The sequence below is a fragment of the Monopterus albus genome, unplaced genomic scaffold (genome assembly GCF_001952655.1).
Source record: "Monopterus albus unplaced genomic scaffold, M_albus_1.0 scaffold3.1, whole genome shotgun sequence".
Classification (NCBI taxonomy): Eukaryota; Metazoa; Chordata; class Actinopteri; order Synbranchiformes; family Synbranchidae; genus Monopterus; species Monopterus albus.
Window position 1 is genome coordinate 3,409,730 of NW_018127883.1, and position 25,304 is coordinate 3,435,033.

General features: G+C 40.2%; 3 protein-coding genes across 3 annotated transcripts in view; 2 read left to right on the top strand and 1 right to left on the bottom strand.

The window, feature by feature from the left end:
- Positions 1-8,221, top strand: part of arid5b (AT-rich interaction domain 5B) — a 76,392-nt gene extending 68,171 nt beyond the window's left edge. Inside the window, exons 10-11 of the mRNA XM_020598775.1 lie at positions 3,551-3,758; positions 3,954-8,221. Coding sequence (XP_020454431.1) covers positions 3,551-3,758; positions 3,954-5,975 — 2,230 coding nt within the window. The 3' untranslated portion in view covers positions 5,976-8,221. The remainder of the gene's footprint in view (positions 1-3,550; positions 3,759-3,953) is intronic.
- A 646-nt stretch (positions 8,222-8,867) lies between these two features.
- Positions 8,868-17,803, bottom strand: rtkn2 (rhotekin 2). The gene is given in 14 exon segments (XM_020596940.1): positions 8,868-11,187; positions 11,189-11,648; positions 12,004-12,111; positions 12,360-12,528; positions 13,028-13,159; positions 13,258-13,364; positions 13,856-13,950; positions 14,442-14,586; positions 14,589-14,641; positions 14,905-15,022; positions 15,134-15,187; positions 15,315-15,367; positions 15,688-15,881; positions 17,249-17,803. Coding segments are annotated over 14 exon segments (2,031 nt in total). The 5' UTR covers positions 17,396-17,803; the 3' UTR covers positions 8,868-10,991.
- Positions 17,804-19,888: 2,085 nt separating this feature from the next.
- cep170aa (centrosomal protein 170Aa) overlaps positions 19,889-25,304 on the top strand; it is a 33,176-nt gene continuing 27,760 nt past the window's right edge. Inside the window, 1 exon segment of the mRNA XM_020600917.1 lies at positions 19,889-20,093. The gene's annotated coding sequence lies outside the window, so the exon portion shown is untranslated.

Genomic DNA, 25,304 nt, shown 5'->3' on the forward strand with positions numbered 1-25,304 from the left:
GTTCCTTTATGCAGAATAGTACACATTTATTTTAAACAGCCCTCTTGGCTCACACCTGCTATGGCGAACATTTACTGCGAGCTACAGCAGCAGCTAATGAGAGCGAACCCCGGGGGAACAGTAGAGGTCATTTTAAATCTGGTGTTTTCAGACTTGACAAAGGACTTAAGTTTTTCATACATTCCTACACTGCCCTCCTGTTTTAACTGCATGAATGAGGGTCACCTCAAGTGGTTTGGCTTCGAAACAAAAGAGAGGCTTTGGGGCATGAATCCAAAGCAGAGCGACCAGCTATGCTGTATGTTTATCCCCCTGCTGGCATCTTGTCTTTCTTTCTCTTTCAGTCTCTCTCTGCAGCAGTTAATGTTTTCTCATTGCTCTGATGATGTCTAATCATTGCATTTAGATGTGATAAAGATTTGGTGTCATTTTTATTTTATTTTATTCTCTTTTCTAAAAAGGCTAGTAAAAAGTAAATAATTTTCTTTCCTCCAAATCTTTCCACAGCCTCCAGGGCTTGTCATCCGGCTCTTTAAATACTTTATTTTGCTTTTTTTAAAGGCATGAAACAGCTCTTGTGATCTTAACACAACACAGCTAAAATTAATTTCAGCACAGATAGGAGGGAAACTGCTGAAATGGAACAGCCTGCAGGCTTTTTCCACTTATTTGGTGACTTAGGCATTTTCTTGGATTCGAGCATACCGCTTGTTCCTGTAACACAAAACTCAGATGAGAGCAGCACATTGCTGGTAAAGTCACCTTGTTTTTGCCAACTTGTCTTTTTTGGGGTGAGGTGCTTTGTGTGCAGTCTGTTATTTCAAAGGCACTGGCACGCTTAGTTAACAATCGTGGTGTGATGAATTACTTTGTTATTGATCTTACTGGCACTACGATCAGTCAGGTATAATGCATTATTTATATATGAAGCAATATTTTTATCTTAATTACATAACACATGACACTTCTGTCTCTCTCTGTTCAACATTTAATCTCTTCACTCCATATTTTAGTTGGTTCTTATCAAAATGGAAAATGGTTGCTTAAACAAAGGCTGGATGATAAATTGGCATGAGAGGAAGTTGAGTATTTATTGAACTCATAAAAATGTTGCTTCTCCTGCCTTAATGAAATTCTTTCCTGGACTCTCTCAGTGCAGCACACGCCCCCTAGGCGCTCAGATTATTAACTACACCTGGCTGCCTGTCAACTAATGCAACCACTGCCAAGCTCAAACCTTCCCCTTCCTTGGAGGAAATTGATGCTTATATAAGTGGTATTGTATCATGAGTGCTTATTACACAATCATGACTAAGTTATATATACACTGCTTGAAATTATTCCAGTCTTTCACACCAATGGCTCTATTATGATTCTGACCACAGAGTTAAAAATGGAAAAAGGAGTGAGTGCCCCATAGCCTGTACTTTCTTTGCTTACTCAGCCATTTGTGGACATTTACACGAAACGGTGTCAAACTGTTTAATAGGCTACAATTTTGGTAAATCATCTTGATTTCATTAACAAAGCAAATAATTCTGACAGTGTAGGAAACTTCCTGAAGCTGACCGACATAACCTCTTAGCCTTTCCATTTGGAACTATTTAAGACTCCAGTAATTTCCCGGGCTTAGCTCTTACATTATCTGAGCCTTCTTCCCCCCACTCCACCCCATATTGACATTCCATAAGGTTGACCCAGGCCAAGGCAGCCATCTCTTTCCCACAGATCACTGTGATATTCCACAGTGCACGCTGGTATACTGTGTATGTACAGGACATATGCCACTTTTCTAGCACTTTCCTCACTAATAGCTGAAAAAAATTTAATCTATATAATATTTTTATAATTTACCTAATTTCTAATTGTTCTTAGATGCTAAATATAGAAAACCTGAGAATCACTTCACTGTTTGTAGTAAATGCCACTACTGTTAGGTTAATGTCTGAAAGACTGCATGTTTCTGCCTGTTTTCTACGATTCTTCCTTCCTTCAGAATCCTTTTTGCTTTTCATTAACATGTCATTATCCCCTCTTTCACTCCCTCTCTCCCTCTGTTTCTTTCTCCTTTTGCTCATTTTCCCTCCCCTCTTCTCTTTCACAACCCCTTTGCTCCCCGTCTTTCCAATAAGTCACATTTAATAGTACATTTCCTTTCTTGGCCTGGGGCCTGGTGCCAGACCAGCTGTATGAAATGTAGTTTCACCGCTTTCCCTGCCAGCACTTTTGTTCAGAGGAAAAATAACAAAAATTCCCACAGAGCCCCTTCAACTCTCTAAGGCTTTTTTTTTCCTCCTTTTGAAGAGAGGCAAAACAGCTCTTGATTCATTGTTTGTTTTACCGCCGTGTCCCTTAAAAGGAATAGTGCAACTTTCTATCGTTGTTACACGAGAAGACCCGATTTTTTTTCTCATGGCTGAGAAAGTCACGTTTCTGTCTAGCTTTTATGGATTGTTATTGTAAAAGCCCTGACAGAAGAGCTGGAGAGATTTTTAGAAGTGCTCACTGAAGTTTGTAGTTTTCAGTTGTCTTGGTTTCCTCTTCCACATTTTTTTTAAACTTCTGGTCTATTTCCATTTTCTTTTCTGAGCAATAAAAGTCTAAAAGTTTGCCTCGCTGGATTCTTCATGCCATTATTTTACACATGGGTATTGTTATATTATCCAGCTCTTAAAGTTCCCATTAGTTATGACATCAGATACTGAAAATTGACTAGGGAAGTATTCAGAAGAGAAATAACAGAAGTCAAAAATACTTGAATGCTTTTTCTACAGAATGTTCCTTGTCACTTAGAATGGATTTCATCACACTGGAGCGTATGTGACTCTCCTGTATTTAATCACAGCAAGTGGAGGGTGTGTTAAAAACCGAGGCGTTCTGTTACCAGCTAAAATATTTTACTGTAATCGCTTTAAGGGCTGCTGTGATTAATCACATTAGTAAATTAAATTAGACATCATATGCTGTGAGCTTCCTTGAAACAACTTCAATTCTTCCAGATATTTTCCTTCTTTTCTTTCCCAACCACATTAGCTTTACACACCCGCAGACACAACACTCACACACATTCTTTTCTCTCAAGACTAAAGTAATACCAAATGTGATCTGTCTCAGCAGGAGATGATTGCTTAGTCACATTTTCTCTCTCACTCACACACACACACACACACACACTCTCTCTCTGGCACCCACCTGAACCTGGATTTCCCCTTTCTTAGTTTAATTACAATAGGATTGTTAATGCTTGCCAGGTATTTATTAAGAGAAGGGGGTTTTAAAGCACCATATTTGAAACACTGCATGCCTTTAGCAAAGCTGCAGCTCATTCTGTTTTTGGTGCAAGCAAACAAAATATTTATGTGGGCTGAAAAAAGTTTCACCCACCCTGCTTTTTTTAGGCATTCAGATGTATTTTAAATTGTTGCTTGGTTAAAAAATGTTATCTTTATGTGTGATGGACCAAAACAGAGATTGTCTTGCAAGCGTGGCATGACATAACATGATCATACTACAAACTCCTCTGCATTCCTTTGCCTTCATTCTTCCTCAGGCTTCTTCTTCCATATGAAAGGCACATTAAAGGCGAACAGGACAAACCCCTCCCCTTGACCAAACCCAGGAAACCGGAGGGCAGCCAGGAGAAGGCCTCAGGAGCCAAAGCCAAAGGAGTGGGGGCCAAGAAATTGAAAAGCAACAACCCTAAGCTGGGGAGTAAAAAGGAGAGGGGGGAGACAGTGAAAGGCCAAGAACAATCACAGGTCAGTCACAGAGCTCTCCAGACTACTGCTTCATCAGGGTTCCTTCTCATCTTAAATTCAATTTCATTTTAATCACCTTGTGCTTTCTCATCAGAGCTTCACCCTCTGCTGAAATACAGTTTTCTTTGAAATTGCCAAAAAAGAAAATATCTATCTTATTTTTTCATTTGACTACTGTCATTTATCTGTATACAGGACTCCAAGGGGAAAGAGGAGAGTCATGAGCTGTCTACAGCCATAAAACAGGAGGTATCTCTTAAAGATGAACCAATTGTAATAGAGGAGGAAGAATTACATCTTACTCTGAAAAAGGAGGAGTCCTTGGCAGTGGAGCAGCCATCTTCATTCTGCCCCAAAGAGCCAGAATGCAGAGCCCCAAGTGCTGGTCTGCCACTCCACACAGGACCCAGTCCCCAGCCTGAATGGAGGCAAATTGGTGAGGCCCTCCAGGCAAAACTCTCCAGTGAACAGCAAACTGAAGGGCATTTCATTCCTAAAAAACCCTACCCACCTCACCATTGGGATCAGAACAAACCTACTGGACACGTTGCTCTGCCTGAGTCCTCCTCCAGGGTCAAAGACTCCACAGAAAGTCATGGTGGGAGAGTGGGGAAGGTATTACCAATGTGTAAGCAGGCAGACAGACAGTGTATAGACTTGAGCATGGATTCCTTCCCAGAAAAAGAAGATTATGGAGTCATTAAGAAGGAGTCTTCCCAAGGCCTCTCACAGACAACTGCCTACTGCAAAGCCAGCCAGGGGGTCATGTCTCCTTTGGCCAAAAAGAAGCTCCTCTCCCAAGTGTGTGAGTCCAACCCCTTCTCCTTTACTTCAGCTTCTCTTCAGCCTCCACCTCCCATAGCTGCTTCCTCTCTCCCTGCTATATCAATGGCTGAAAGGGAGAAGGAGAAGAGAAACGGTGAGGAGGTGGTAGGACACAGACACGGGTGTGTGTCAGACAGCATCCCAGAGGTAGCGCCTATATTCAGGCCATCAGTCATCCAGCATGCCCAGAGTAGCAAGCCTCACCAACAAGTCACCAGCGGCTCATCAGAAAGGAGTGCTGTCGGGGAGCTTTCAGAGATTTACAGCTGCCGGACAAGCCACCACCTCCAGCTTCAAGTCAGTCCACCATGGCAGCCCTATCTCCCCCGAACCCATGCCCAGGAGGGTGTGGAGACTGCCCCGGAGAAGCTAATCCAAGGTCCAGCTGCTCAGACCCGGAGCTACGCCAGTGATTGCTACTCCTCCCCTCACCTCCACAGTCTGTACAGGCAAACTGAGAACTGCCTGAGCCAGAAGAGGATGGCTGGCTTTGTCAATGGAGAGCCGAGAGAGCACTACATCAGGGACTGTGACGGTAGCCAGGGCTTTGTTTGCGGTGGCCTGGAGCAAGAGGGTTTGGCCTACAGATCTCACTACAGTGACCGGACTCAAACACACGGAGAGAGCAGAGAGGCAGAGGACGAGCCCAGAGACTTCACAATTTCTAAACCTCTCTCTCAGAGGGTGTCCTCTTTCTCCAAGCCCTCCTTCTGCAGTCTCCCATATCCCATCATGCACCAGGGTTTGGATTCCCATCCTAAGGCATGCAGAGTTCCTCCTATGACTATCTCTCCCCCCAAACAAAACTCAGCAGAGTCATCGCATCCATTTCCAAGCCCCAAAGCTTCAAGTGATTCATCCCTCACCAGCCCCATTCGACCCAGCAAGCGGAGCCTAGTGGAGCCCGATAACGAGGATGTCCTAGAAAGGAAAGTCCGTGTGGTGACGCCAATCCACCCTGCGGGCTCGATCCGACGAAGTGACCCAGAGGAGCTGAAACCAGCTGAGCCAGCTCACGCTGTTCACCTCAACAACCATCTCCCCGAGGGCCACCCTACGACAACCTTCCCTCCACCTCATGCCGCACACCTCTACACTAGCATGTACCCACCTGGCAGCCTGCTTTCACCTGGAGCCCAGGATGGGCTCCAACAACACCCGGGTCTGCAGTACCTGAAGAGTCAGTCAGCAGTGTCTCCCCTTGTGCCCCCTTTAGCTTTCCACTCCATGATGTTCCACGGGCAGCTGCTGGCCTCAAGCCCCAGCCCCCACCATTTCTACAGGCACCCAGGTGGGGCAGCACTGTATGGGGACCTGTTGCACCACCTGTACCCTCTCTCCACCCTCCCACCACCTCAGCTATCCTCAGTACACCCCAGCACCAGACTGTGAGGGAGGGAGGACAATATTCTTCCTCTCCTTCATCCTCAGACTTTTTATGCTTCTTGTTGTCTTTCTGTCTCTCTTTGCTCTGGGACTGTGGCTCAGTCGAAGAAAAACACTTAAGCTGATTACAGACTGATCAACCCATCAGTCAGGTAGACTGAAAATTCCATTTTCTTTTTTTGTCTACACATTTTTTTGGTATAGTTTGCACTGTTCTTTATTTTTATCACCACTTAGTGTATCACTTTTTTTTGTTGTTGTTGTATCCTTATTTGCACAATGCTCATGTGTATGTGCTCACAAATCATTTTGCCGCTCTCAGTCACTATGAGTCAGGTTGTTGCTCTGGAAGTGTGATAAGTGGAGGGCAACAGAGAAAAGCCATTTGTTTACTACGTCTGAGGGCTAAACTTTGTTTCTTAAAAACACTACAAGTAACATGACAATGTAAACAAAATGCTTTATATAACTAGAGGCACGTTCACCATCACAAACAATTCTCAGCAGCTGTTTAGCGCATTATTACACTTTAGGCTGGCAGTGATGTTGTACCTGTTTACATGTCTCCACGCTGAAAACGGCTGCCTGTTTGTGCCACAGTAAATCCACCTGTACTCCTTGGAATAAACATTAACACTTGCTGCGGTGCTGCACAACATGAAATTGTTTCATCAGAACATTCAGAGGTGCTGTGTGACAGATGTACTGTAGACTTGCTCTTTACTCAGTTCAGGTTTTGATTTCTTATATATTTCAGTTCACATACAGCATAAGCAGTTGTCATGTTTGATCTGTTGACAAGTATGAATGTTTTTTTCTTGGTTAATGAAAAGCTGTTTTAATTTTCACTTTCTAAACTGAAAGTAATTTGACCCCCCAAATCCCTTGTGATGAGAGTAGACTGCAGCAGCTTGTTCTTGTCTGTAGGACCAGCATAATGAAGCAGCCGTCTGCTGTGGAATGCTCACCACAAGAAATCAGCATTTCATCTTTTTGTTCTTGACTTGAAAAGCTCTTTTTTGGTGAACAGACTCTTTTATTCAGCAAGCTGAAAAGACTTGCTGTATGATTTGATAGGAATGTTGTCATTTAGGATATTATTGCTTTGCAAATATCTGTGCCTTTTGCAGTCTTGGATTAGAGTTAGCACTTCAGCTGTTAAGGTCCATCTTCTGTAGCAGGGTAGAAATATCAGTATTACTGTCACTCTTGTCTGAAATGCAGCACACAGACACTCATACAAGAACTATATGGCACACTATGCTATCAGATACCAGACTTGGCACAACATTTAATGGTTTTAGAGTTATGCATTAACCTAATGGTTAGTATTTGTGCTTAAATAAATCCATTTACTTAGCTTAACTGTGCCAGGCAGTCAATTATAGCAGTCCACAAAAAGATTTACTGATAGTTGATATTGACACATATCTGGTGTCTGTCATCCGCAGGGCATGTGTGCTCTCTGTGTTTTCTAGCATTGATAAAAAGGTACCAGACTCCATAAAGTATGCCTACCATGCACCATAGCCTTAGGTAGAAAGACGACACCTGCTCTGGCTTTAACAGTCACTATAATTGCAATCCAGGATAGTCAAAACACACAGTGAACATGTCTGGTGTTTCAAAAGAAGACAAAGAAAAAAAGCTGTATATGTCTATGTGTAAAGTTTTATTGAATACTTAGATAAAGACATTCATTTCAGATTAAGTACTGTACATTTCTGTGTGTAGGTAAAACTGGCATCAGTGCTGGCTCCTGTACAGAAAATTCATATGGGATCAATTCATGACACCCCCCCTCCCGTCTCATTTTTGTGTAAATAGCACTGTTGATAGAACCACGTTGTTGTTATCATGTAAACTGTTATAATCTGTAAATAGTATAAAAAGAAAACAGTATAAAAGTCGGTTACACAATCTAGCTGTGTCCTTGTTTGCTCTTTCAAGGTTACTGTGATCATGTTAGATTTAAACACTACAATTTAAGAATTAGGATACCCTTATTTGTCGTTTCACCTTTTTTTTCCCCCCACGTTGTCTCCATTTACGTGCATCCTAAAAGTGTTTTTGATACAGTAGCCATCTGTTTACCAATCACCCAGCTGGCAAGCAGGACAAAAAAATTAAAATAAAAAATTGACATTTTGTATGATATGACCTCTTGTATATTTAATTAAAATATTTTACTATCTATATATTTCCCCAGTTGTGTGTTTGTTTTTTTAACTGAACTACAGATAGCCATGGTTGAATAAACTGATACTTAATGCCGGTGTACCAACGCCAATGTAAAGTTTTTTTCCTGAGTAAATGCAGTGTGAATGGGGTCCTATTATTGTAATACCATTATCTGGCTATGAGATTCCATCTGCCTTAATCTTCACAACAGGCTACTTCTGGGCTCAAAGCCAGAAGAGTCTCTCCAGTATTTGCTGCAGCAGAAAAAGGTGCCAGTGAATGTATCTCTATGGGATGTGTGTTGGGCTGCAATAAAAGCGTTGCTTTGACTTTTATTGCCACTCCCTGGTAAACCTTCACCGTGAAAAATATTCAGTAATACTTCCAAGCTCAGCAGAAATAAAGCAGCCTCACCAGGGTAGAATGTAGGCCATTTTATTGCAGATCAGCAATAATAAAATATACGGTTACTTTCCAAGAGAAAATTGCACTTTGAGAAACAAAAATAACTAATATTTTTTAAATTGCACTGTACACAAATTACACAGCAAGGACAAGATTAATATAAAGTATCACTACTTACTACCACATAAGAACAATGCTACTTAGGCTAAATAACTAAAACTGAGATGACATGGATGTATTAGACTATAAAGGAATTACAAAACATTTTAATCACAGAATACAAAAAACCCTAACCCTGTCTTGTAATTAAGACGCATGTTAAAAACACAGTAAAATGAATATAAATTTGGCTATGATCAGTGTGGGAATGTTCGGTCCTTGTTAAGTCATAAAGCAGCTGTACATTTTTTAGGCATTAGATCACCTGCACTTCCCAGCCTTAATGTCCACAGAGGCAACCTCTCCTGTATTTGTATTAAAAATATTTTCACTAGAGCTACACAGTTAAACATTCAACACAAACAGAAATGTCAGATTTTACAATAACTGTCAGTAATGCTGACATGTAGTTTAATGTTTTTAATTACTAGCTTGCCAAGTTAAATGGCTGAGATGTATAAGCTTGATTTCTGCTATAATCATACAGCCCGAGAACATCTACAAACTAATGCTATGAGGTTTTACTTTAGAACCAAGGATATGCAGTACAACATCACAGTAACTAATGTCCCAAGTATAAAAAACATTTCAACATGTTATTACTGAACTTCATCCCCCCCTTTTTAGAGTCGATCTCAGTTCTTTCAAGGATTAGACTAAATCATCCTGTAATCTACTTTCACTCAAATCTACATATCCTGCTCTTGATTCAACAGAATTTAGTAGGTAAGATCACAAGCGTGACTGTGGCTTTCACCACACCACTTCATCTGGCCAGACAATTTCAGCGAACGCTGCTAATCCTAGTGTTTTTGTACACTGTAATTGTAACAACCGTTGTTCAGCATGTAATCGTTAAGTGGTTGGAAAATTTTGTGGCTGAGAGTATCGGATATGCTCAAAACACAAAAATTGGGGAATTCATTATTTTAGCTGCTCAAAATACTTCTTCAATTATGTTCACAGCATTTATGGGCTGCAGTATTAAATTATATGACATACTGTACAGCCACTAGAAATAAAGGTCACTCTATTATTAAGACCTCTGGGAAATGGAGAAGTCACATTATTGCTTGGAATTGCTCCTAAAATCCTGTTTCCTTAAAATCAGCTATAGTGGTCATAAAGTTGTCACAGTTAAGTGGATTAAGTCAGTAATTCCAAAAAGGAATGGCTCCTCTGCAGCCAGTCAATGGATCAATTCCAATTTCAGTGCTTTTGCAAACTCTCCTTTGGTTCATGTTCCAGTGGCAGAACTGAGAAATAAGCCTTTCCATTTTAGTGAGATTGATGATGGCAGAGTTTAAGCCAACATGCAGCTTTCAAATTCATCTATGGGATAGGTGCATATGAGAAAGCTCATAAATGTAGAGTGGAACTGGAGGTGTATCAATACAATATTGATATTGTGATATGATGTGTGAACTAGGATTTGGGCTGTCATGATGGATGGGTCTATCATGACATCATCTGTTGTTTCTAGAGAGCATATCACCCATCTTTTAGGTAAAAATAAACATTTTAGAAGATGCACCGAGTTAGATGAGAACACTCTCATCCCTATCTACTCAATATGAAGCTGAGACCAGGACATGGTTAGCTTAGCCTGGCATAAAGACCGAACACGGGGGAAACAGCTAGCCTTCCTCACCTCTACATCTTATTAAACAAAAAGTTAGATCTTGTTTAATTGTACAAAAACCAAAGTGTAAAAATTACAAGTTGCAGTTTAAGATAGCTTTATGTGCAATACTGTTTTGGCCAGTAGCAGTGACTTTCTAAAGTGGGTTAGAGGGTCAGACTCATCCAACACTCCAGGAAGTCACTGCTCTCTGCCAAGAAATAGTCTGACACATAATCCCTTGTGTAACTGTAACTTTGTCCATTTTTGTACAGATGAAACCAACAAGACGCATTGTGTAATTAGTTTAGAGGTGCTGGTAGACAGATTCTGCTCAGCTTTCCATCTCCTGGCTCCTAGCTTCATACTCAGGGTACAAATATAAGAATAGTATTGATCTTATCATCTAAATCTTGGCAAAAAGCAGATGAGCATATTCCCCTGAATAACACCATTCCTTTAAATGCTGAAGGACCATAGGAGTTATGCCCCAAATATCCTCACAGTATCACTGAGATAATGAAATCTATTACGATATCCGATTTTATCAACGTTACCTTCCTCAGGTGAAAAGTTCAAACTGTAATTAGAGTTATTCGTACTTAGTGGCAGAATAGGGCTGATTGATTAAATCTAGATAAGACTGAAGGTCAGTGTCACAAGGCTTTTAGGTTGATTCTCTCTCTGAAAGACTTCCTCAGTTTGCTCCTTGGTGCAGGAACAGGAACAGGACCAGGACCAGAGCCGTGGCTGGGTCTGATAAAGCGATGTTCAGCTGTGGTTTCTGAGGTCTGGGTGTGGTGGTTCTCGTTCTCGAGTGGCTGGAGAGGAGGTTGAGGCTGACCATGTGTTCCGCTGGAGCTGCTGGATGATTGCAGAAAATTTGGCATCCAGAGATGGTCTGCCTGTTTTGGACCTTGTGGCAGGGCGTGAAGCGTGAGTGCTAGAGTTCTCCTTCTCCTGGTACAAGAGAGGAGGAGGAGGATGAATTGAAGCAGGGAGGGGAAGTCTGGCTGGGTGGGTGGGTGTAGCATAAGGCTCTATGTCAGAGGGAGGGAGTGGGGCACGCCGCTTCTTGTTGCTGGTAGATGTAGGGCAGGTGTTGGGGTTGGGGCTTGAACAAGGGGTGGAGGTTTTGCTTTGGGACAGAACACTCTTCTGCACTACTACTGAATGGGACCCATCAAACAAAGTGGACCAATTAGGTGCCTCCCTCTGCTCTTCATGACCAATAAGAAAACAACCATCTGTCTCCTCTATCTTGTTGTGGATAATATCTGTGATACTCTCAAACTTGCCAGGAGAACTTATACCTGCAAAACAAAATAAAATGAAATCAAGTCCAGTGGATTAAGTCAGTCAATTTTGTGTTCTTCCTTGCTTAATGTTATTAAAAATGAATATAAAATATAACAAAGGACACATACACATATGTTCCAACATTCTAATTAGTATGTAAAAGGATTTTACTGTCATGTGCTGTCACTGAAATTAAAACTATTAGGCATGCTTAATGGAGAATATTTATTTTAGTTAGGTCTCTTAAGCACTTGATATCTATAAATAAATCACTGCAAATGAAATCCTGCAAAACATTTAACATTAAGCAGTGAATTATCAACCTCTGTCTGGATCTTTTCAACCACTTGTTCCAATTGCTCTACTCACTGAGGTCATTGTAAACAGAGTCAGCCTGCTTGGTGAGGAAGAGTGATGGTTTCGGTTGTGAAGTGACCTCGATCTCCATTAGCTGGTTGCAGCAATGCAACCACTGACCTGGATGTAAACAAGAATAGGCATGAGAGACACAGATTAAAATGTTATATTATCTGTTCTTGCCAAGTTTAGCTAAATATATGTGCAGCTGCTCTTCTTGTCCAGACTGGTGTATACATACTCAGCCTTCTCTTTACATCTACCCAAAAACACAAAATCTTACATAAGAACAGCTTTTTTATTTATTTATTTTTTTTTAATAGACAGACAAACCCTTTTGCCACACATTTACACAAAAACACACTCACTCTGATCATAGAGGTGCTGGTGGAGGGCGTCCAGCCAGTGCTCCAGCTCCTCCATAGTGTCTGTTGTGAAAACAACAGTCTGAGATCCCTCTGGTGAAGGGTTGATGATCAACAGTTTCTTGGATTTCTGGCCTGCTGAGTCCTTTTCCATCACACATATCTGGGTGTCCTGAGGAAACAACACATACTGGATGACTTATGATAAAGTGAAAATAATTTCCACAGTATACAAATGAGAGCGCTGTGAGAGGTAGCGCTCTAGAAGTGCACTGAAGATATTAAGGAGAAAAATAATCTGCAGCAAAATGCCAAAGACCCTCCCAAAACAGGATCTCTGTGAGTAATGAAGGCCTGGCTGTTGCAGCCATTTTCTTTTGGTTTATACTTTGTTTTAAACCCCTACCCACCAGGGGGAGCTACCTTCTTGAAACGTGAGTATTTAAGAAGCCTGTGTGACCAATGTTAGGCATTGCTAATCAGTGATGAGACAAAGTTTTTGATGGTGTCTTGTATTGACCGTGTATGTGCTATATATGTGTGTTCAAGCCGTTTGTTTTTGAACTCAGAAGCCTTGCTCCACACTGCACCTGTAATGTCAATAAGGAAAGTGGATCACACATTTGTGAAGAAAAGATCAGCAAATGGTGAGCTGAATAAGAATGTCTTACCTTATTGATGGGTATGCTAAGAGTGGGCTGCACTTTGGCATCAATTTCTTCCGGGGTGTAGTAGCAGGACAAAAAGCCGGCGCTCAAAGCACAGTAAAGACGGCAGCAGCAGTTCATCCCCTCCACACTTTGCTGGAAAACACCAGGAAGAAACAATACAACTTAAGTATTTAACCTTAGGACTAGCTTTGGTGCTAATGCTAATGACACAGAAACCAAAGTCAACACACCCTCTGGCTCAGGTAGCCAGTCATCAAGCTCTGTGTCATGCAGGCAGGTTGGGCCACCAACCGGCAGCAGAGGTTGCCATAAAGCGGAAGCCAAGATGACCATTCAGCTGTGGAGGTAAGAGCCAAAGCAGCATTAAAATCCAGAAAGCAGACATTTACATACAGTATGTTAATCTTGATTAATTACAGTATCCTGTATGCTAAGATAAAGGTTAGAAAAAAAACATATTCCTTCTGAAATGAGAAGAACCAAATAAAATATTTTATTGTAATGCATAAAAGTGCTTTTATCAATAACACTAATTTCAAAAAATGTGCACTTTCATCCTTAACACTAATGTAAATGGTGGAAACTAAACGTTTACCTCAAATTAGAGCTGTTTAACAAAAACGTGCCTGAGCATCAACTTTCTTATCCATTTAATTGCACAAAGAAAGAAAAGTAATCCAAGCTAAACTTCAAACATAAGTTATTTTATTTAATTTTAATGGTGTAAAAAAAGTGTATCATTATAAAAGTACTGAATCAAATCAGGAGCTCAACAGTGTAATCCCTTTATACCCCCAGATATTACATTTCTGAGCCTTTGTTTCTCACCGTTTTGGAGGACAATGAAAGAGTGAGACTGAAAGCTGCCTTCAGCTTCAGGCAGACACAGTGTAGTGTAGGCCAGCAGGCTGTATTTGGCTCCACTGGTACAGGCAGACACAAACACATACACAGTTTAGTGTTCTTTCAAGTACACTGCATTGACTTTTCCCCCCTTTGGCTTAACCATAAAAGATTCATGCTAAACTGAAGCCCTAACAGTAAAATGATATTAAAGATGCACCAATGTACAAAGACTGTACCCTTAACATGTGCACATACCCTACAGTATTTGGCTTTTTTTTGTAAATTATGCCTAATGATCCCAGTGTTTGCCCTCCCACTGAGCAGCTGTTATATATCACAGATGTTAAGCAGTGTCATTTGATGCACTCCATGCTGTTAAGCTTTTGCTCTAAGACACAAAATAAAGACAGGAAGATTAAAAGCATGTACTTTTCAATGTAACTGTTCAATTTAATGGCACAAAAACCAACTTTTTAACGATAACAAGCCATAATCAGGTCAACTCCCAAATCTTTAAATAATGAGCCAAGAGTCTGTAACAGGTTATGTGGGATAACAGAATACATACGAGGGTATGGGGTTGTACTGCAGGAAGGTGTCAGGGTCTGGAGTGTCCAGCAGATGGCAGAGCTTCTTCCCAGCAGCTTTTCCAAATGAGCTGCGAAGCTTCTTAGCCAGCTTCTTTGGTGTGTTTACCAATGTGAGCTCTTCCCCAGGGCACAGCTCCACAGCTCTACCTTCAGCTCAAAGTGAGGAACTGCTTCTTTACTATGACAGGGCAGAGAAATTTCAATTAGAGCATAAACATTAAACCCTTAAAGTAAAACACTGATTAATAAATAATCCATTTTATTGCACAGCAAATGTAGAGAAAATACAACTTCTGCTATTCACATTGTTAAATGACAAATTTCCAAGAACACATTCTTAACAGAACTTCACAATACAGATGCTTTTCCCCACAACTATACAGCAGTACCAAAAAAGGATTCCCAACACTAAGTGTAGTAAGTGTATTACATATGACATACAAGATGGTGACTCCTTCAAAGCAGATGTCAGTGACTGATCGGTCTACCACCACCATCTCTGTGTCAAACACCTCTGAGCCCATTTGGATCACACAGAATGCTGCCACTCGACGAGAGCCTAACAAACACAAGCGATGCACAGTCTGTGTTGGTAAAGAACGTATCCACAAAATAACATGAGGCAAAGCTAAACAGAAGTTGAATGTTACCGAGACGATAACAAACTTACTCCCTCTGTCGTTAAAGTGATGTGAATCCCTCCACAGCAAAGGAATACGCAGCCCTACGTAAGCAGAAATGACAAAGCTCATTTCTAAAATGCTCTATATTGATTTTGAGAAAATAAATCACCTTACAAACTATTATAATTTGTGAGTGTCCAGTGCTGAATGATAGGAGAGTGATCTTACCAGACAATGCGACTGTCCCATTACAGGGCGTGCGGCGATTTGAACCTGGATATCTGAAATAAAATTTGAATTTACCATTTAAAATGACCACAATCCCTCCATCAATATTTCAGCTTCTTTGCAATAAAACAAAACTTCAAATTTAAAAACTCTTCCCAAAACCCACTCAGTCTCGTTTTTAAACAATACCTCATATTTGATTTTTCAACATTTGCTCCTGATTTGCTTCCCTCATTGAAGTTGACATTTATAATGTATTAAAATTGGTTCCACCTCTTTATATTTCATGTTCTGAAACTGAATGCCAGGTTTTGTAAGTGTGCAACTTGACATCTTCCTCACCAAAGAACACAATAAGCAACCAGCTCCTTACCCCCTGACTGCTCCTGTCATGTCCTGCTCCTCTTTCTTCTTCTGAGCGAGATAAGCCTTGATCCTGGCATTGCAGGTCAGCAGGTTCTTGGAAGCGTTAAGAACCTGTTCTTTCTTACTGGAAGCGAGCAGCAGTTTGTAGGCCCCATCCCGCATTCGCATCTCAAAGTCAAGCTTTTCCTGTATGTTAGTGTTCTTCTTGGACATAACGGACACACAGGAAATATTTACAAATGACCAAATTAATCCATTTCAAAACAAAGACTGACACCTTGCTATGACATTCTGAATTGAATTAGATTGTCAGACAGTAGGATATTACAGAAGTGGATGAAATGGACTTAATGAGTGCAAACATGAAGATTCTGCTGAAGTGTAGTCAGTGAGGTTGCCAATGAATGTTGTTTTTAGCACAAAGTGTTTAAGGTGTTAAGTCACACTGATGTCAAGTAACGTGTGACAACTGATGCAAAAACTTCATATGCATGAACAAGACAGCCACTTTACTTTGTACGGCTCTGAACCTAGATTGTTTTTAGCAAAGACAGAAGTCTTTCTGGCACAAACTGAGCTAAAACTCAGTGTTTCTTGCCAATATCATGCATAAGACAACAATATTAGGCTCTGTACTGGACCTGTCACCACAAGAGCCTACCGCCACAGTTAATTTGACAAGGATAGACATACTGTATGTAGGGCTGAAACAAACGATTCTTGTTAGTATTGATTAATCTACCAATTATTTTCTTGATTAATTGTAAAAGTGAAAAAATGTCAACAGTCCCAAAAGAGGTTCAGTTTAATATGATATAAAGCAGATAAAAGCATGAAAATGTTATATTTAAGAGGGTGAAGTCACCATATTTGCATACAATTGTCTTAAAAATAGTTGACTAATCAATTAATCTTCTAATTGTTGCAGATCTACAAAGAAGTGACAGTGAAGCTTCTTTTCAACACATGATCAACCTTTCACAGGAGAGCATGCGAAAAGGATTAGGGGGTTTCATGATGATAGCATATGCAGGATGCAGGTAAATGACATTATGTACAAGATCGTATTACAAACTAAAATATGCACCTTTGCCTTCTTAGAAATGTGGCGTATGCACAGCAAATTAACATCCTCTACTATCTGCACGGTGTCATTCGGAAGACGTGTGCATGGTTTCATGTTTTTGGCCTGAAATGACATTAGTTTGAGCGGTGTTAGAACAAAGACGAGCATTAGTTTTGCTATGCTTAGCAACGTTCAACAATGCAGAGTGCACGGCTCTGGTTTCAGGGAACTGAATAAAGGGCCACTTCCCTATTCTATAGACAGCCCAACTAAATTAGCTCTGGAACTGAAAGAAAGCCACTGCGGTGGTGTGTGTGTGTGTGTGGACGTCAAACGTCCTTAGAAAATTTGTGTGATTACTTAGTTAACTACAAGTTGAAACAGCCGTAGTTACTATTATCTAGCTTGTTAATGCCTCCAACGTCAACCGAACTGTCATTAGCTAACAGTAAACTAATGTAGTGTTGACTGCAAAACATACAACCACTTTCTATGTCTTTACCTCTGTTTGCAGGGATAAGGCATTCTGACGTGTTTTCCTCCGTTTAATCTCCATTGCCATCGCAGAACCGGACGATATAAACGGCCAGGAGCTCCCGTTTCGCTCAGAAGTTTGAACGTCCCGCGAGTCCTCCATACTGTCACCCATTCGCTAGCACATTCTTGCTCAATTTCTAACGCCCCTCTAACGGACGTGTTGGTTCGATTTGTTTCACCATGTCTACCGGAGTAAAGATACTGCCAGGTGAACAAAGAGAACATACAGTATATATCGCTGCTACAAATTATTACTTGCTTTGGGAAATGGAAACATGAAACTCAAAACGACAGTCTGTTTATTAGTCTCAACAAAGATGTTTTATGTCATGATAATACAGCCTAATAACTTTGTTTAAGGGACACATCCGAAATTTATACTAAAATTAAAGTAAGAACGGAAGTACGTAAGAAATGCGGTTAAACATAATAACATATAATAAAAACACACAGAGCCACAGTTTTTGTTCAAAAATGACAATATGAAACACACGCTCCGCCTTTTCAGACGGAACATCGAGAAAGTAAAACGAATGCTTTTACGCCAACAGGGAGGAGCGTCATTGTGAAAAACAAAACAGCTGTGTACCGTTTCCGATTTTCGCGATACTCTAAGATCAGTATTCATTTACAGCAAATTTTCCCTTATTTAAATGTACGACTCTGTTATAACTGTTTCTTTTTGTTATTTTAAGTGATGTTACTTTTGTTGGCGGTACATTTCAATTTTACACCTGAACATGTATATTTGTTATTGTTGTGTTGTATCAATAAAGTTCGATTACAAAAAAGTCCGTTTTTGATTTTGAATTTCTTTTTTAAAGATAGACTAGTAAAAGATATGTTATAGGCCGATATAAATTTAAAATTCTACATAAATACATAGATAATCGTGGACAGTATGTAGGCTAATTCAAACCTTTGTTGCAGATATCGATTTCTGGCCAAAACATCTGTAACGTTAGATGTAAACAAACATTTTGGAGTAATTCAAATGCACTAATTATGCCATATCTTTTCAGATGTGAGTAGGTCTGAAAAAGCTTTTATATTGCGACATATTACGCTGTATACAATAAATATATAAAATATAAATGAGTTATATTCTTCTGTGGCATTCCCAATTAATTTGATCGTTTCTGTAATGTATTTGTTTTGTTTCCGGGCATCCTCATTCATTTGTGGTGCGCATCATGCAGTAGGTGGGCTACAGCCTTCGTTTTCAGCATCAAATACACATCGCCAGCTGCGCAGCTCAGCTTATGATGTAGCAACAAAAGACTCTGAAACGTGACCAGTGAGAGCAGGAAACCCGCCCACCCGGTTCTGGCTGATACAAGCTTCTGGTCGAGTTGGATGCACCCATGGTTGGAAGTGTAGACGCAGGCGCTGCTGCAGATGAAGTGTGTAAAGCCAGACACAAAACCCAATACACCGGAAATTACGACATCTAATTTCAGAATTAAAGGCGGATTTTTGAAAATTAAAGCGGGATCACATGGTCAGTGAGTGAGATAAGGTGAATAAATTTTCAGGTGCTCTTCGCTCCCTACTAATTCAGCGAAGTCATTGCGTGGTTAAAAAGCCCGAAAGGTTTGTTTTTCATCTCTAATTTTGCTTTTTACATTATTAGTATTATAAACAACCTTATTTCCCCAAATGAAATACGATTCCAAGTTTGCGGTCTATAATTATGAAACGCACTGTAAACCTTTTATTTTAGCAAGGCCAAAGTAATATGCCTTTCCATCTTTTCATGCAGTTCAGGGTTTAATGTAGACCTAAAAACTGTAATGGAAATAATGATGGTTAATGATCTAAAATTTTATTGTGAAAGATTCACAATAAAAATTCACAATGTGCAGACTTTTTAAACACTTTACTATATATACACTTTATTAATTATTGACCTTAATCACCATTACAGGTGCATGTATTCTCTTGCTTATTGGGTTATTTGTTCAGGTGTGATGGCATTAAATACAGAAGGGGGCCCTGAAGCTGCATATGCAATATTATTGTGCTCAGTGGTGGAAGGCATACAGTAGGCTACTCAAAATCTTAAGTAAAATTAGCAGTGCCCTAGTGTAAAAATACTTGGTTACAAGTAAAAGTCCTCCATTCAAAATGTAACTTAAGTAAAAGTATTAGCATCAAAATACACTTTAAGTACAAAAGGAAAAGTACTCACTACGAAGAATGATACATTTAACATAATGGATATTATATTACTGTGTTAGGCTTATTACTATTAATATTAATGCTTTATTGTGTACCTTACAATTAATGTTGGAGCTGGTAAAGGTGGAGCTAATGTTAAATACCTTATATGCTTATAATTTGACGTACTGATAGATAACTATTGATCCCTGGTGGGAAATTCACAAAAGTCTTATACTGCGAGCTATTTAGTTTGATTAATCTGATTCTGAAAAGTAACAAATAACTAACTGTATTTAAGTACAATTACTGAGTAATTGTACTTAATTACTTTCTACCACTGGTTGTGCTAGAAAGCTTGACTCTTCAGCCATTAATTTATAAATATCTGCATCCTGCTTTCGTTGTGATTTTATAGTGGTTGTCATAACCGGAAGTTGTTATATGTATCTCCGCCATATTGACGCTTCTTTCGGGACATTGGTGCGCTCGTCGCCTCTGGTTTGCGGGGAGGGAGATGCGTTAATATTGCTGAGCAACGGAGGGAGGAAAGGCCGACGTACAGAGCCTGACTGAACCGCAGCAACGGCAGGGCTGGGCTCCACACACATACACACCTTCAACAGCGACACACACCAGAAAGAAGAGGGGTAAGTGACGAGTGGACGTTTAATTTGTTAACGAACAGTAGAGTATTCGCAATGGTGGGCTTTTAGCATTTTCCACCATTAGTCTCGCGTGAAGTTTACGCTACAGAAAAATGGAACGTGTCGGTTTTCAGCTTTTCTGTAGCACACTGATGTCAGTGCGGGGGTTTTCCCCCCAGTGTTGATACAAAATTCTCACCAGATTTAGGAGCTTCTCGCATTAAAACCACAGAACCTGGATTAAAATAGATGCATATAGTTTAATTAACAAGCTCATATATGCATATAACGGTTACACCAGCAGGTCTGACTCCCCGTTGGCTAGCTATTAAACTGGATGGCTACTATTGTCAGCTGCAGCATGACCAACCAGCCCTGCTCCGCCTTTGTAAAGCGACACAGCCTCGCCACTTTGCTTCCACTGTAAAAATTCCGGACACATTTGCCCTCGGTGCTACAATGATCCGTTATTGACGTCTTTTTTTTTTTTGTCAATGTCCCATTACTTGCATCCTCTTTTAACTGCCGGAGGCTACAGAGACAGGATGCACATCAATGAAGGTCGGTCACATTGAACGCTTTGTATTTATCTCACTGGAAACATACGGGCCTCGGGTCCTCTTCGAATCTATTTATCTTGTTTGAAAGGTGTAGATTTCATGAATTAGATTTACTATGTAGCGATGTTCCTGCAGAGCATCTCCCGATATCAGGTCTCTTCTTCTGTTCGGAGGCTTTGTTTTCGTTGGACGGACGTTGCTGACCGACATGCATCCGCTGTCTTTGTGTGAGTTTGGATTTTGCTGCCATCATCGCATAAGATGTAAAACTTTGAGAAATAGCAGATGACGTGCTGTAAATGCATTACGGGATGTTCAGTACTAATCTGTCAAAGATCTCCAAGAAGCCACGTTTGCATGTTTAAACAAATCCATGCAAACTCTTAACATTGGTTAAAGATTGTCTAATTATCAGGTCACAGACATTAGTCCAAATTTTAGATGTACATGCTTTACCAGTGTGAAATGTTACACAACTTTTCAAATGATTTGAAACAGGAACTTCTGTTTAGAGATGCCTGACTGTATGTATACATTTCCCATAATTGAATGTAAGGGCAACCAGGGCACCAGTGAGTTTCTGGTTAATTGGACAGTCAGGCTGTTTACATACAGGGCCGGTGTGTTCTTGGAAAGCTGGATGCTGCACATAAGTGAGCCTTGCTAGTCTCCTCCTCCAGCGGCTGTAAGAATTCAGATTGTTTGGGTTTGAGCCATAGAATGTGCAGATTACACAGTTCAGTCCAGTTTGTCTTTTTTCCTTTGTCATTCTTTCACTGTCTTTTTTGCCTTCTTCTTTTCCTTTTCTGCAAATGTGATAGCCAGCGCACTGTTTGGCACTACAGGCAGATGCATTTTTTAAAAACTGTCAGTGTCACAGGACAGTTGTTGCATTCTCAAAGAGAAAGTATGCAGCAGCAGCAGCAAAGTCCTGGCTAGACTACAACCTAGCCCACCTCCATATGTGTCCACTAACACAGTTAAAGTGCTGATGGTAGCATAGAAAATTATGTTAATAAATAGAAGCAGCACACTCCCATTTTTATATCTGTTGAAGCTCTGTTTGTCTTCTGAAATACTGGAAACCTGAACAACATACAAATCCCTGCAGTCTCCTAGTTGCCTGTGCTGATTGGTCAGTTTGTTAGCACTTGATGTATACTGGCAGTTGGCTATTAACAATGAACAGACAAAGTAAAGTATAATCCTAAATCCCTTTCAGGGTGTCTCTGGTTCATTTTTCTTGTGAGGACCTGGTGGTCAGTGAGCAGGGTCTATGAACCTATTTTCTGAGCTGGGATTGAGTACTTTGTTGTCCACCCTGCCAGTTGCCATTGTGTATGGTAGGAAGTTTAGGAAGTGAGTTCATTTTACTTCACTGGTCGGGGAGTGTTATTTGTGACTGCAAACAAGATAGCCTGAAACCAAATTTTCTGATCTATTCATGATGTTCTAAGTGTTTTTCTTTGAGTCCAGGGTGTTGTTATGATTTAGTCCCCCTCACCAGGAGGGTGAGGGAGAACTGGGGTTGGACTCAAGATGGCTGACCCAGGTGCCAGTACAAAAAAGGTGGTTTAATGGAATAAAAACAACATGACAACAAAACAGGGTCCATAATACATACAACAAGGCTAAGGACTAAACATGACTAAGGAGACCAGGACGGTAAACACACAAACTAAAGACAGGAACTAGGATAGCAAAGGATGAGAACGGACAGGTGAACAAAAAGAACCAACGTAAACAATGTAATCCACAGCACAGAGACTGTCAGCGTGGAAGACAAAGCACGTATTTCTGTGTTGCTAACCGCATAATTAGCGTGATAAGGTCAAGCCAAAACGCACAGAGACTGTCAGCGTAGCATCTTGCGCACGTCTAAAAATATGCGGGTCAAACACAACATTTGTAACTTACATAGCGTAAGTATTGTCCATTACATGTCACAATGCTCCGGCGACGACGGGGCGTCTGCCAGAGGTATAAATAAGGAAGCCAACAAATCACCGGAATACGCCTCAGGTGTGCGCACCGACCCACGAGTCACTAATTACCCGATGCGACACAGCTGAGGCGTTGATCCCGCAAAAAGGGAGCAGGAGAGGGATAAAAGAAAGAGAGGCAGGTCGCGCCGAGCGGACCTGACAGGTGTCTGTGGTTAAAAATAGTAGTAAATCTCACTTGTGTAATGTTTAAATGGTTATGAGAGTCAGATGGCTTTTCCTGACAAAGCCCCTGCCTGTGAGCAGAGCTCGAGAGAGAAATGGGTAGAGACAGCACAGCAGAGTAGAAAAACACATAGTCATCAGCCTCTTCCTTGTTATGGAACATCAAGGGTGTATCTGGATTTTTATTCCTGCATTTAAATTCTCAAAATAAAAAATTAAACACAGTGACCTTCGCATCTGTTTTGGGGTGTAACACACTATCCTCTTAATTTCTGCTATTTTGTACTTCTTTCCACTGCAGATATTGATCTTGTATTTGGACAGTTTCCATTCCCGTCTCAACCTCTGCCAGAACCCCGTTAGGTTAACGTTTTTTTTCCCTCCTAAGTGCCAGTCTGGGTTTCAATGTGATAGAGGTCACTATTTTTGTCTGCTGCTGAGGCTATTCCTGTGAGCAGCATAAATGTTGGTGCCATAATCAACGTGGCAGGCCTGGCCAAATGCTAATGTTCCTGTTAAAGAACCACAGGTCAGTCATTATCTGCTCAGCAGGGGCCACAACAGGCCAGAAGAGCACTTAGCAGAGCAAATCTCTACCTAACTCACTGTGTTCTTTGGCTTCTGTAGGTTCATACAAATACAGTCATTCATATAACAGAGTTTTTCAAAAATGCAGTGGAGGGTATACATATTAACCCATAAAATACTTTTTTGTTTCCAGAATTTGTTTCATCATCATTATACACATTTTATCATATAAATTCAGAATATTTGCTCAGCTGGTAGTTCATTAGGTGCATCTACTTTAACTAAAACCAGTGTAGTCAGTCCATCCTTCATGAAGGTTATAATGTTCAATTTTAATTAAATTGTTTTAGACTGGTGCTGATTTAACTGTTTGATTATTTTGGAGGATGTAGTTTGTTGCTGTTGAATTGTATTGTGTTGTACTAACAGGAGTTTCTATTATTTTTGTGCACCCTATTTATATCAAGGAGGGTAGGCAAAATAACAACCACCTCTCTGTACTGGACAGAAGTGAAAAAGACAAGCATAACTCAGTGTTTCTAAAAATGAATTGTTTGTATATATTTTCCCTTAATAATAACTAATGTGTTCTTATGTACATCACATTACTGCTTGTATTTGAAGGATGTTTGATGTATAATAACCATGCACCAGTGGAGTTTAATGTAGGGTTAATGTTTGATGCACCAGTGGAGTTTAATGTAGGGTTGCAACTAACAATCATTATTATTTCATCAGAGATTAATCTGTTGATTACAGAACAAAACCCAAAGATAAACTGAAGTGAATAATCCTTTGTTAAAATAGTTGACAGTTTATGTTCTGTAGCTCAGCTAATGCATCAGTCGACCTAGTATTTCAGTTCTAGTCTAATATCATATTTCTTTTTCTAACATTTTCATGTTTACATATGAGTTTATCCCTTTTAATGCTCCCATGCCCCATTAAGAAAACGGCTTCTAGAAATGAACAGTACATTATCTGAAAAATGTATTGCACACATGCTTCAGAGAATAAATCATGAAAAAGATTATGCTGCAGGGCATGTGCTTCATTGATACTCTTGGATTATTAATAATCAATGTTTTTATTATCTCTTTATCAGTACAAGAGCTGGTTCAGATTGCTGGTTTTCCTCACTCTCAACTAAACATGAATGATAATGTTCTTTTGTAAGATAGTGTTGGAGGGCAGGCCAGTTCTCAACATCTGTGAAGTGTAAATTTCCAGATTCAGGTCTGTAGGGCACATGGAACACAGGAACCAAGTACAGGGTGGGTTTATCTTTTAAGACCAGTGGTGCGCTCTGTTGTGTACGGTATTAACGATGAAGCAGGATGGATAGAGTGTTTGCTGCTTTGTTTCTCTCACCAACTGCTGCTCATGTGATGTGTGTGGCCTCTTTTCTGCACCATATGGTCTTTCTGCTGCATTTGGCAGTTTCATTATTTTTTTAATCCTCACGCTGCATGTACTGTATAAGCCACATGAACACGCATAAAGCTAAGGAACACTCATGTTCCTGCAGACTTGACACTAAAATGATTTATTACCTCTCTGTATGGACTTATATCCTGTTCTAAGACAATAATGTTGGTATATAGTCATTATCTGGCTGCATATATTTTAAACTATTGAATATAGCATCATTTTTTTTCTTTTGTTGCTTTTGTTTATTTTTTACATTTAACATTTGGAACATTTAATTTCATTAGTGATCGAGGCATGACCCACTTTACTCATATGTTAAGAAAACACTCAAAGGGCTCTGTTTTTCTGAAAAAGGGCACAGAGATAAATGCAAGTCTAAACTCCAGGCAAAGGTGCATATGTGTCCAAAAATGTTTTTGCCAATTTTGGTGGCCATCAGCTTTGATGCATATTGGGCACAGCCAGGGGCAACCAGGCACAATGTGGCAGAGAGGCTGAATACATTATTAGTGGGAGGAATGCATTAT